The sequence below is a fragment of the Symphalangus syndactylus genome, chromosome 6, assembly GCF_028878055.3.
Source record: "Symphalangus syndactylus isolate Jambi chromosome 6, NHGRI_mSymSyn1-v2.1_pri, whole genome shotgun sequence".
NCBI lineage: Eukaryota > Metazoa > Chordata > Mammalia > Primates > Hylobatidae > Symphalangus > Symphalangus syndactylus.
Genome location: NC_072428.2, coordinates 22,133,256 through 22,146,286, shown reverse-complemented (window position 1 = coordinate 22,146,286; position 13,031 = coordinate 22,133,256). Strand labels below are relative to the sequence as shown.

General features: G+C 55.9%; 1 protein-coding gene across 1 annotated transcript in view; it reads right to left on the bottom strand.

Annotated features, from left to right (window-relative positions):
- Positions 1 to 159: 159 nt before the first annotated feature.
- ABTB2 (ankyrin repeat and BTB domain containing 2) overlaps positions 160 to 13,031 on the bottom strand; it is a 207,571-nt gene continuing 194,699 nt past the window's right edge. The window contains exons 10-17 of the mRNA XM_055281951.2: positions 12,659 to 12,888; positions 11,021 to 11,199; positions 10,211 to 10,316; positions 9,871 to 9,973; positions 9,265 to 9,355; positions 3,843 to 3,911; positions 3,410 to 3,523; positions 160 to 1,728 (exon numbers count right to left, since the gene is read on the bottom strand). Coding sequence (XP_055137926.1) covers positions 1,531 to 1,728; positions 3,410 to 3,523; positions 3,843 to 3,911; positions 9,265 to 9,355; positions 9,871 to 9,973; positions 10,211 to 10,316; positions 11,021 to 11,199; positions 12,659 to 12,888 — 1,090 coding nt within the window. The 3' untranslated portion in view covers positions 160 to 1,530. The remainder of the gene's footprint in view (positions 1,729 to 3,409; positions 3,524 to 3,842; positions 3,912 to 9,264; positions 9,356 to 9,870; positions 9,974 to 10,210; positions 10,317 to 11,020; positions 11,200 to 12,658; positions 12,889 to 13,031) is intronic.

The following is a 13,031-nucleotide window of genomic DNA, read 5'->3' as shown; positions in this document are numbered from 1 at the left end:
TGCTGAGTGGCCACAGCAATGTCTTTGGTAGGTTCTTGGCTCTGAGAGGCAGGAGACCTGGGTAACAGAGTCAGCTCTGGGATCTCTTCCTGATCCTAAGGGGCTCCTCCCCTGTTCCGAACTCTGAGTAACCCTCTACCAGGAGCAGTGAGGCCAAGGTCATTGTTAATGAGTGTTTGTTGTTAATAAAACCATAGTACATTTACAGTAAGTGACAACATTATTGTACAGTTAAAGTATCATACAATATTACAGCAATAAAATAATGCCTATTTCTTTGTACATCCAGCAAGCAGCTAGTCAAAATATTTTCCAGAATTGCAAGCCCCTGGGGGCTTTTCAGGGTGACCTGAGTGACACCTTCTGAAATGCCTGGGGCTTTTGGTGAATAAATAGTTTCTAAGGTGCGGCCAGACAGCTGAAGAAGTTGCACCCAGACAGGCTGTGCCTGATGCTGCCCCAGCGTCTGGTCCATAAATACGACAGGTGTCAGGGGAGCCCAGGGCCTGCAGAATTCGAGGGCAAGGCCGTTAGGAGACACAGCAGAAAGGCCTCTTCTCCCGGCCCTTATCTTCCATCAATGCCCTGTCCTTTATCTCCAAGAGCCACAGTCCCTAGGGGGACGTGTTTGCCCAATTCTCAATCCTACATTAAAGGAGCCGAGAGACTTGACCAGGGGGCTCTGCTTCATCGCCCCACAAAGGCAACCTAGTCTAGGCCTGAGGTTCCAGAATCCACCCATTTAGTTTGGCCCCTAAAACCAGCAGCAAAGCAAGAGCTGAGGCCATTCCTACACAGTACCCCATCCCCTACCCCGTGCCCCTCCACGCCAGACTTAGCTCAGAAACCATTAGCTGGGGAACTGCCCTCTGCTGCTAACTGGGCAAGCTGGTAGTCCTGATGGGAGGGACTCTGGAAGCCCAGGCACCAAAGACAATGGGGGGACTCCGGGTGGCAGCAGTCGTGGTGGCAGGGGGGTCCTCAGGCCACTGGATGCCCACATCAAGCCTGTCAAACCTTTGAAGAATAAGTTCAGGGATTTGGGCAGCCTTTGCTATGTGACATTTAGGAAGAAAAATACCAGCTTTTGAATTACTATAGACGACCGGGGGCCTAGGCAGTATGCATTCTATACATTCATAAGGATTCCTGTACCCCCAGGAGCCCCAGTTGAGTTTACTGAGGCCCTAGGGGTGAGTAGAGCTTGGAGGGCCTGGGCAGAGGTGGATCAGGACCAGCTGCTGACGTGCAGGAGAGGAGAGCGACACCCAGGGGGACCTCGAGGTGCAAAGTGAGATGGGGAGGAGGGCCACCAGTTAGCTACATCTCCCCTTTGCCCATCACTGATTGAACAAACAGCTCTAGGGCAGAGGAGATGAGGGTGAGCTGCCCGGTGACGGGGGGACATCTGGGGAAGGAGGAGGAAACAGCCCTGTGAACCTGGCTCCTAGAGGGCCTACAACCATACCCCGACATGGTGGGCCCTGGCACCTCCACAGGCCCTGGCCTCGGCAGCCTCCGCCCCCTGCCTCACACCCGGGAGGTGATGTAGACAGAGTGCACGCGCTCCGCCAGGGTGTTCTGCAGGTCCTGCAGTGGATCCAGGCCCTGCACTTTGCTGCTGCGGCTGTAGATGAGCTGCCGGAAGGCATCCTGCTCCAGCAGGGCCTTCATGTGCTTGAGGAAGAAGCCCTCACAGAACAGGGCCAGTTCTGGGGCATTGTGGATCTATAGGGCAGAGAGAGGAGGGGTGAAGCCCATGGCCTTAGTACAGCCCCACTCACCCTCACCCCCAAATACTACCTACCCATGGCCATGGCCCAGCTTAAGCCCCACTCTGGCCAGGGGAGACGTTCCCTGTCCCTGCATCCTGAGGCCACCTCCGCTATATCTGAACTGTTCAGCCCCCGTCATTTTCCTGCCTGTGTCATACTGTCATGCTGCCCTGTTAAGTGGCAGTCATCCCTGTTGGGTTGGAAGTTCCCTTCCTAAGGGTGGGAACAGGGACTGTCCACCACTGCGTGTCCAGGGCTCAGCACCAGGCCCGGCATGTGACTGTGCACATGGTAAATGTTGGATAAAGATGTTCACTCAACAGATATCAAGGGGCCCCTCCGGGTTTTCAGTTCTGAGGTCAAGATCTCTGCAGTGTTCCTGACGTCCTAGTTTGGGGGAGACAGAATCTGAGGAACCAAAGACAAGGTAACTGCGGAAGACTGTGAAGGAGGTAAAGCCAACGTGACAGGATGGCTTGTGAGAGGCCAGGGGAGGCCTGGGGACACCAGCTGATGAAGATGAAGGGCGGGAAAGAGCTTTACAGGAAAAGGGAAGTGTCACAAAAATCCTGGGGTCTGGGCATGCTGAGAAGGAAGCATGGTGGAGTGAGGGGAGATGTGGGCAGGACCTTGGGGGCCTGGGAAGGCATGATAAGGGCTGGCTATTATTTAGCCTGCAGCAGGTGGAAAACCTTTGGTGGGATTAAGTATGGGAGTAACAGTCTTTGTACTTTTTTGGGGGGCGGGGGGCGTGTTGAGACAAAAAGTCTTGCTCTCTTGCCCAAGCTGGAGTGCAGTGGCATGATCACAGCTCACTGCAGTCTCAACCTCCTGGGCTCAAGTGATCTTCCTGCCTCAGCCTCCGGAGCAACTGGGACCACAGATGCACGCCATCCCGCTCAGCTAGTTTGTAGAGGCAGGGTCTTGCCATGTTTCACAGGCTGGTCTAAACTCCTGGTCCTCCTGCCTCATCCTCCCAAAGTACTGGGATTACAGGTGTGAGCCACTGTGCCTGGCCATGGTTTTTGAACTTTTGAAAGAACCTTGTGGATTGCAGGGCTAAAGGAAGTAGGGAGGCTGGGCTGATGCCATTGTCCAAGAGAGTGATGGTGGTGGCTTAGGGCAAGGCGAGGGCAGTGGAGATGAAGGGAAGTGGAGAAACTGCTGGTGTGTTTCAGAGGTGGGTGGCTTGCATATGGGAGGGTTTTTGCAAATCAAATATGATTCCTAAGTTTTGGGTCTGAGCAGCTGAGCAGTGACCATGTTGCTTGTTGAGATGGGACAGCTGGGGAGGCACAGGCAGGTAAGGGAGAAAAGTAAATACCTATGGTTTGGTTTGACTCAGAGGCTCAGCAACTTGCCCAGCTACCGCAGCCCAGGTGGCAGAGCTGGAATGTGAACTAGGATGCAGCTGGCTCAAAAGCTCACCTCCCAAGCTACCACATGGCCAGTGGGCAGCAGTGACCCCAGGCTACAGAGGGAGTTGCTAACCCTCCCTCAGCCTCTACACTGCCCTCAGAAGCAGCCTGGTCACCTGCATCTCCTAGCTCATCCCCAGTGCAGCCACACGGCTGAGGCCGCCGTGGAGCAGAGCATGTAGTGGGAGGTGGCCAGCAGGCATCCTTGGCCCTCACCTTGGCATATTTGTAGGTGTTCACGGCACTCTCCACGCTGAGGGTCTGGGAGCCCAGGATCTCGCAGTGCCTCTGCAGGGCATCCAGCTGGAACAGGCTGGCAGCTGACAGCAGCTGGTAGGGAGGCAGAGCAGGTCTTGGGGACCCATGGCCAGACCAGTGGCCCAGACAGCACGGAACAGAAAGCTCCCGAGTGCCGTGTGCCCTGCTGCCTCCACCCTCAGGCCCTACTACCTTCTGATACTCCTGGGCCTAACCATCCCCGCTGGGGCACACACTGAGGCTGGGCTCAGTGGTGTGCACAGTTCCTATTTCTGGGAACCACTCTTCCTGTCAGATGGAGAGGAAGAGCCACCTTCCCTCTGAAGGGGGTGAATGGGAGACCGAGCCACTGGGGACTCTGGCCCAGGCCCCCTCCTCTCCCGAGTCTCACCTCCAGGATGTCAGCAGTGGGGATCTCCATGGATTCTGTTCCTCCATAGTACAGATACTGCATCATCATCTGTGGTGGGAAGAGGCCCATGTGAATGCCACGTGAACCTGAGGCATGAAAGTCCTTGCCGGCCCCACAGGGTGCTGCTCCAGCTGCCGCCTCCAGGGGCCTGTCCCTCTGCAGGTCCCCAGCTCTGTCCCTCCCTCCCTCTCCTGCTCAGGCTGAGACTTGCGTTTTCCTGGGAACGCCACCTCTAGAAGCCAACTCCAAGGCCCTCTCTCCCGAGTCCCTGCCCGGATGACAAGCTCCCTCCTTGGAATGTTTTCCCCACAATCCTCATGAGAACACCGTGAGCCCAGGAGGGAAGTTCCTATTCACAGCTGGGGAAGCTGAGACCCAGGGAAGGAAGATGACTTGGCTCAAGTCCCTCAGCTCCCCTGATGACTGCAGCAGGGCTGTCACATCATGCCTGGCCCCGTGTGGCTCATTGCTGGTGTGATCTAAATTCTACACAGGGAGTAGCAGTGGGGGGTCTCTGAAGGGATGCTGGAGTCGCTGCCTCCTGCCTTCCCCTGTCTGCACAAGGACTCCAATGTGGAGGTGAGTGTCCCGTCTGGGCTCTGTCTCAGGTGTGCTCCCTCAAAAAGAAAGCGCAGAGCCCAGGCCCGGAGGCCCGGAGCTCCCCTCGACAGGCTGAGCCCCGCCTTGGGCTCCCAGATGAGGTGGTCCAGGACCGGGAACGATTTAGTTCTGCTGAGGTTTCAGTTACAAACTCTGCCATCACGCTGGAGCCTAGTGAGGTTCCCAGTTGGAAAAAGAAAATTATTTCTGGCTGGCTGAAGAAACGGCCCCAACAAGGAGCTGGCAAGTGTGTAAGTAAACACGGCTCCAGCTGGCACAGTCGGGCTCTGTCAAGACTGGCCCTGAGGCTGCAGAGGCACCAGAGGGTCTAGGAGAAGGCGCAACTGTGGGGAGAGAAGTGGGGAGACAGGCCTGCCAACCTTGTTGAGGCATCAGGAGATGTTGGCCAAGGCCCACCCTGGAGATGTCAGCCTCTCCCCACCTCTAGAGGTCTGGGAAGCTCCCACGGCCTTCTGCAGCCCCTGCTGGAGCCTAGGTGGCGAGCTCATGATTGCACAGTAAGTGTCCGTCTGCTCCCTCCAGACATTGTGTGCCTTGGGCAGGCCATGCCCGGGTCCCTCTGCCCTCCCCATGCAGGGCACTGAGTGAGTGCTCAGTAAGGTGTGGCACCAGCAGGAGCAGTGCCTGGAATGCCCCTCATACAGGGTTGGGGTTGGAGCACCAGACAGGCAGGTCCGATCTTCCTGTTGGGATTCTTTGCTAAGGGATGGCCTCAGGGCAACCCCAAGGGCCAGGCCTACCAGCCACCTTAGGCTGCAGCTCCCTTCCTGGACTGGAAGGCTGCCTCCTGCTGCATTTTAGGATTTGGTTTTGGCAAGGCCCAGTCTTGGCATCCATGGCACATGGATCTCCCTGAGGCCACTTGAATGCATATGAGGCCACAGAAGTCAGATCAGAATGGCTCACCTGGAGCCTTGCTATGGGAGCTGGGCAGCCAGCAGGCAGAGGTGGGTGAATTTTGCACAGCCTGGCAGTCCCTAGCAGGATATAGGTCATGTGCCTCCTGGAGCCAGGCAGCCTGGGGGGCTAGAGGCTGCTTGAGGAAAGGCCCCAGACAGGACCACCTGTAGAAGGGCAGCAGGGTTTCCTTCTGTCCTGAGTGGGCCACTTGGAAGCTGATACTGCAGAAACCATGTTGGAAGGGCAGGGTTGGGGCCCTCTGGGCTATATGCTCAGTAACTTTTTTTTTTTTTTTTTTTGAGATGGAATTTCACTCTTGTTGCCCAGGCTGGAGTGCAATGGCGCGATCTCGGCTCACTGCAACCTCCACCTCCCGGGTTCGAGCGATCCTCCGCCTCAGCCTCCCGAGTAGCTGGGATTACGCAGCATGTACCACCATGCCCAGATAATTCTGTATTTTTAGTAGAGATACGGTTTCTCCATGTTGGTCAGGCTGGTCTTGAACTCCCAACTCAGGTTATCCACCCACCTCGGCCTCCGCCGGGATGGAAAGTGCTGGGATACAGGCGTGAGCCACCGCGCCCGGCTGTCAGTAACTTTTTACATTGATTACATGTTGAAATAATATTTTGGCTATACTGTAAGTTCAAAAATATTAAAATCAATTTCACCTGCTCTTTATTTTTTATGTGACTAGTAGTAAATTTTTAATTACAATGTATGCCTCACACTCTGACAGTACTGCCTAGATGTCCTTGGGCCTCTGTTTCCTCCTCCAGAAAACAAAATAATGATCCACACACCCCCACCCCACCCCGCCTGCATGAGAGCCAATGCGATACTTGGGAGCTGCTGGAAAACTTGCAGGCTTTTTTAGGGAGCCCTGACCCCAGATTGATGGCTTCAGGCTGACCCCTCCAGGGAAGCCCGGAAAGCCGGAGCTGAGGTCTGGAAGCCCCATCTGAAATGATGCCCCAGATATGGCGAAGTTCTGTACCCAGGAGACCCATGGGGCAATGCCAATGCCCTGGGCCTGGTTAGAACAATCGGCCAGAACTTGGCAAGAGGCCCAGGGGAAGGCATGTGTGTGCTGTGGACCTGAAGCCTGTCCCCTATTTGCCTTCCCAGCAACCCTGGGAGGTGCCAAGGGGCTGCTGAGCCTGTTCTGTGACAGATGCCCTCCCTTGGCCTGGTGGGTGAGCACAGGTGACTGAGCCCACACACATCCCCTTACGGGCAGTGGTCACCCATGGCCACACGTGCGCTCCCCAGTCTCCAGCGATCCCTGTAGCCCCTCTAGGACCTGCCTCCTGCCTGATCTGAGCGTGACTCCACCTCCTGCTCCCACTCACCTGGACATGTTCCTAAAGCTGCCCATTCTCCAGTGAGTTGGATTAAGGGGTGAGAAAAGAGGGAAGGGGAGATGCCACCTGGCTTATGCCAGAACCCTGGGCCTCCCCTCCTCCCATATCCGTCAGTTAACCAAGTTCCAAGTCCCATCCGCTCTTCCCTGGTCCATTTCCCTCCATCCCCCCAGCCACTGCCGATCCAGGTCACCACTGTCACTCAGTTGGATTCCTCAGCAGCCCCTAACTGGTCTCCTGGTGGCGGCCATGCCCCCTTCCATCCCTTCTTACCGCTGCAAATGCAAACTTGGCTGTTTTGCACATCCTGGGTTTGAATTCTGGCTGGATCACTTCCCAGCTATGTGACCTTGAGCAAGTTACTCAACCTCTCCATGCCTCTGACTCCTCTACCAAGAGGGGATAATAACATACCTACCTCCCTGGAACTGTGCTGTGAGGCTTCAATGGAAACCAAGCAAAGCACTTAGAACCCTGCCTGCCTAAGTGTTAGTGATGGTGAGCTCATCCTACTGCTTAAAACTTTTTAGAGGCTGGGCGCGGTGGCTCACGCCTGTAATGCCAGCACTTTGGGAGGCCGAGGTGGGCAGATCACAAGGTCAGAAGATCGAGACCATCCTGGCTAACATGGTAAACCCTGTCTCTATTAAAAATACAAAAAATTAGCCAGGCGTGGTGGCGGGCGCCTGTAGTCCCAGCTACTCGGGAGGCTGAGGCAGGAGAATGGCGTGAACGGTGGAGCTTGGAATGAGCCGAGATCGTGCCACTGCACTCCAGCCTGGGTGAGAGAGCGAGACTCCATCTCAATTAAAAAAAAAAAAAAAAATATATATATATATATAATTTTAAAAATATATATAAATATATATATATAACTTTTAGAGCTTCCAGCTGTCCTTAGGTTAAAGGTTCAAGCCCTTCACACTGTGGTTCCCTGGGGCAGCTTCAGACTAATTTCTGGACGTTCTTCTGAATTGCCCAGACTAGACCAGAGGGCAATTCCTGCACATGTCATGGACTCTGGCTTCAGGGCCTTTGCGAGTGATATTCCCTCTACCTGGAGCTCTGGAGTAACTGACCAGTTGCTCCAGCCCTTGAGACATTAGCCTATCACTCCCCCAGGAGGCATGCCTCATTGCCCCATGTTTGGTGTAGATGTACCTTACTGCAGCCCCCAGACCCCCCTGGGCTTCCCTTGCCACAGCGATCACACTCTTTCATAATCCTGTCTCCTTGAGGGCAGTGTCTCTGTCCTGTTTGCTGTGGTATTCACCCCAAAATGTCTAAATGCTACATAAGCATGGGGATAAGTGACTAGAGGGAGCATGAGAAAGAAAAAGCCATTTTAGGCCAGGTGCGGTGGCTCATGCCTGTAATCCCAGCACTTTGGGAGGCCGATGCGGGGGGATCACAAGGTCAGGAGTTCAAGACCAGCCTGACCAAGATGGTGAAACCCTGTCTTTACTAAAATTACAAAAATTAGCCGGGCACAGTGGCAAGGTGCCTGTAATCCCAGCTACTCATGAGGCTGAGGCAGGAGAATCACTTGAACCCGGGCAGCAGAGGTTGCAGTGAGCCGAGATCATGCCACTGCACTCCAGCCTGGGCGACAGTGAGACTCTGTCTCAAAAAAAAAAAAAAAAAAGCCATTTTAGAAGTGGCCCCACGTGCTTCTGTGAGACTCCGGGGTCTGCAATCTCTCCTATTATATCACAGACCACTCCTGTGCAGGGCAAGGCCCTAGACCCACTCGCCAGCTTCCTCCTGGCCTCAGTCCCAGCCCATAAGGGTCAGCTCTTGCAGCCCTGAGCCCACCACACAGCCTGGAGACCTGCAGTTGCTACTTTCTAGAAAGCTCCTCTCAGTGGGGTTCAGCTGAGATCCCAGGCAGGTCTCTTCCTCTGGACCTTGTCTGCCCTGACTAGAGTTTCTAGTACGTAACCTTGTATGTTCTGCAAAGCTTAGAGCCCGAAAGACCTGACTTTGATCTACAGTCAGGATGTGTGCCTCACGGCCACATGCTTGACCAGTGTGGCCAGGGTTTGATGCTTGGGAGAAGTGACGCAGCCTCCACCAGCACTTCCTAAACTGCACTGAGCACATGGCCACCTGGGGAACTTGTGAAGATGCAGGAGAGCTGGGGTGGGGCCTGGGGCTCTGCATTTCCAACAAGCTCTCAGTAATGCCCATTGGCTGGGAGCCCACCCTGATAACAAGGACTCACGCCCCAGCTGTGTGGCTTGTATCTGTCCTTGCACGTCTGTCTGCAGGCTGCCCAGACCACCTGTCCAGCGGTTAGAGCTCAGGACCCATATGACAGGCTCTGAAGCTGCAGCCCCACAATGGATGGCTACCTCTGCACAGGGAAAGACCTGGATGCTCTATTCATTCAACAGAATACAGAAGGCACTGGGAATAGAGTGAACAATGACAGCCAATGCACAGCTGCCCACAAAGGTGGGCTCCTGGGGGAGGGTCATCCCTTCCAGAAGAGGGCGGCACCAAGACCCACACACCTGAAAAATGTGGTACTTCATGTCGCTGATCTCGATGGTCTTGCTGCTGTCCCCATCCTGTTCTGATTTATTGGTCATTAGTGTCTTGAACCTGGAGCAAAGGAGACAAAGCAAGGTGGGTTTTGAACCTTTTACTCCACCCCTGTGTGGCGATGGCACCATCTGTCACCTGAGCGGCTACCACAAGACGGAGCATTTTAAAAATTACTGCTGTGCTCCTAAAATAATTTTCAGCAAGTGCCATTTTACACCATCTTAGGAAGACATCTGGGCTGAGCCCGATTCTGTCCCCACCACCCACCATACAAGCAACCTGACGCCTGTGGCCAGAATGCTGACTCTTCATTCCAGAATATTTATGTTTTCTAATAATCAAAAGCAATAACTCGGCCACAAAGAACACCACTTCAGAGCCCCCCTTTCCTGCTGCCCCGGGTCCACCCTGTCTTGTCCCGCTGTGGGGCGAGTGGGGCTCCCCTCGACGTGACCGCAGTCTGAGGGGCAGAGGCTGCAGGGTACAGCCCCAGCGAGACACTGTCACCTCGAATCTGAAACAAGGTGCTTCTGTGCCCCTGGGCTGGGAGTTTGTTATCTGAGGCTGCCTACCTGTTAGAAGCTGTCACCAGCAGGACTTTATGTGCATAAAACAGCTTTCCTTCCACCAGGAAGGTCACATCTGACATCTCCTTATTGTTCAAAAAGTGTGGATCTGTGAAAAGGGGGGAGACAGAGGGATATGGCTGAGGAGTCCCCTGCTGGGGGTTGCTTGAGTGTGCTGTGAGGTGCGTGTCTGGGGTTGGGGGTGGGACACAGAGGTGAGGAACAGAAACTGAGGCTAGGGCCTTGGCACTTGGAAATGGAGAAAGATGACAAAGTGAGGAGGGGTCAGGAAAGGGAAGAGGGGGAGGACGTGTGGTGATGCAGGGCGCAGGGGGCGCGCCTTCACCTAGCCTGGCCGGCAGGGTCTTCCGGATCTCTGGGATGCTGGGGATGGGGCTGCTGCCATAGCAGTGGGTGAAGATGGCAGCCAGTTGCTGGATGACGGAGTCGTTCTGTGGGGAGGGGAGAGAGGGCCTGTGAGCTGCCTGCTGTGGCTGGCTGTTCACAGATGCAGATACGTCAGGCAAATTTCAAAAGTCCAGGCCAGGATTAGTGCAGCCGCTATCTTTTGTTCCTGCTGGATGTGGCTTGGCAAGAGATGCCTGTTCCTTCATCAGTGATTCCCCAAATGGCTTTTTTGGTCAGGTTCCAGCCCATGGCCCCTGCCCTCTACAGCCAGGCAGTGCAAGTCTAAGTCTGGGTGCTATGTGTGTGTGTGTTGGGTGGGGTGGTCCCTGGGGGCTGGGGGCGAGTGTGTGTGTGTGTGTGTTGGGTGGGGGGGGTCCCTGGGTGCTGGGGGCGGGCGGGTGTGTGTGTGTGTGTGTGTGTTGGGTGGGGTGTCCCTGGGTGCTGGGGGCGGGCGTGTGTGTGTGTGTGTGTGTGTGTTGGGCGGGGGGGGCCCTGGGTGCAGGTGTGTGTGTGTGTGTGTGTGTGTGTGTGTGTGTTGGGCGGGGGGGGCCCTGGGTGCAGGTGTGTGTGTGTGTGTGTGTGTGTGTTGGGTGGGGTGTTCCTGGGTGCTGAGGGCAGGCGTGTGAGTGTGTGTGTTGGGTGATGGGGTCCCTGTGTCTGTCAACGTGTCTGCCTGTGTGTCCATCTGTGTATCCCGTGGTTTGAGTCTGGGCCGTGGGCTTGGGAACCGGCCACTGGCCACACTCACTTTGCTGGTCTTGAGGATGTTGAACATGAGCTGCAAGCCCTCGTTCACCAGCTCCTCGTTGTACTCCTCCTCTTTGATGGAGCTGAAGTCCCGCAGGAGGCTCTGCACCACCGAGTACCGTGACTGCAAGAAGGAGGTCCTCAGAGACTCGATCCAGATGTGCAGCTTCCAGGGGACTCCTGGCCCAGGCAGGGAAGGGCAGGCAGTCACGCACCGCAGCTAAGCGCTCCCGGCACAGACCACAGCCTTTTCTGGGCAGACTCTCCCAGAATGCCCCCGCTGTCTGCAGAGCACCCTGCCCGCCCCCTCCTGCCTGCCCCCTTCCTGTGCGCTGAGTGGCCCTCTCAGGATGGCCATAGAATGAAAGCTTTAATTCATTCTAATAGGTCTTGCTGGCAGGTCAGAGTGGAGTTTCAGGTTCTCATGAGATGAGGTGGAGGAATGGCTTCGGCCCAAATGCAGGGAACTCAGGCTCTGAAAGTTGACAGCCCAGCCTGGGGATTTGGCAGTGTGGGCCCAGCACCCATAGTAACCTTGTTGCTTATTGGGCTCAAGAATTACTTGCTAGAGAGGTCTTATTAGTTGTGGAGGGGTGCCCAGGAGGGCTTGGATGGCCAGAGAATATGCCAGGCACTCAAGGACACACAGGCCTCCTTGCCTGCACGGAAGCTCGAAATGAACCCGGTCCTACCACAAGGGGCTCTCCCAGCACAGAGCACTGGAAAGCCGCTGCACATCCCCGGGCACATAATGACTGTTTTGCCAGTTCCCCAGCATGTGTCAGTGGGGCTATAACTTAAAATTGCTGTGGGAAGTTCATGACATAAACTAGTCATGTCCCTGGTAATTAGAGAGACAGCTTTTTAACCCAGCCTCACCGTGGATTAAAGAACTGATGGCATTCCCCAGCGACACATTGACAGCAGTGTGGTGTGTTAGTATCCTTGGGTTACTGACTGCAGGTGGGAGTTTTACAGTGAAGAACACTGAGGCTGACTCACTGCTGTCTTGGCCCAGCCCTGGGGGTTTGTGGCCCTGTGATGACAGTGACAGTGCTATCATCCACCAAGTGCTCACAGTGGCCACCGTGCCTTGTACTTTAGGTGATGTCACCCCATTCTTAGATAAGGATCATTAGCACCAAACCCACAGAGGCGGGAATTGAGGCTGGGAGAGAGGACGTGGTATGCAGCTAACACAGGACCTGACCTAAGTCTGTCTGACTAGCCTCCCTGGAGGAACCAAAAGTCCACAGACTCACAGACCCAAGGAGTGCAAGGTCAGCCGAGTGACAGGACTGCCGCCTCACAGCGTGGAGTCCCGGGGCTGCAGAGGCTCCCAGCGCTCCACATCCCTGGGCTGTGACTGGGGAGGGGGCAGCGAAGCTCCAGCCAGGCAGGGTGGAGGGCCCGAGGGCAGAGGACCCCAAGACGTGGCACTGTTGAGCACTGTCTGAGGCCCAGGGCCCCTCCTGAACTGGCCATGTAGCAGGGGGGTCCCAGCCTCCACCCCGTCTGTGCTCAGCTGCCCTGGGGCTTGTCTGTCCCTGTGGGCCCTGGCCCTCAGGCCTGCAGAAGAGCAGCGGGGAGTGCCGTGTGTGTCCATATGCATGGCGTGTGCATGCCCGCGAGGCCTCACCCAGTGCCCTCAGCTCCATGGTGATGTCCACGTAGCCGTGCTCGGCGCTGTAGTACATGGCCTCCTGCAGGGCCTTGGTGCGGGTCCGGCTCAGCCGCACGGGCCCCTCACTGCCACTGCCCTGGCTCAATGCATCGCTTTCCTCCACACCCTCGGCCAGGATCTCCTCCAGGGACAGCACGTCCGCTTTAGCCTGCTGCGGCTGCGTCAGGAGCTTCCTCAGGACGTTCCTGCGGGCCCAGTGATGAATGAAGGCAAGGGCTGAAGTCCCACAGGCAGTGCCCACCTGAGCTGTCCCCCAGTGCCCCACTGCCCCGACGGGCTGCTCTGGGGCACCCGAGGGCTCGGAGGTTCATGGTCTTCCTCCTCCAAG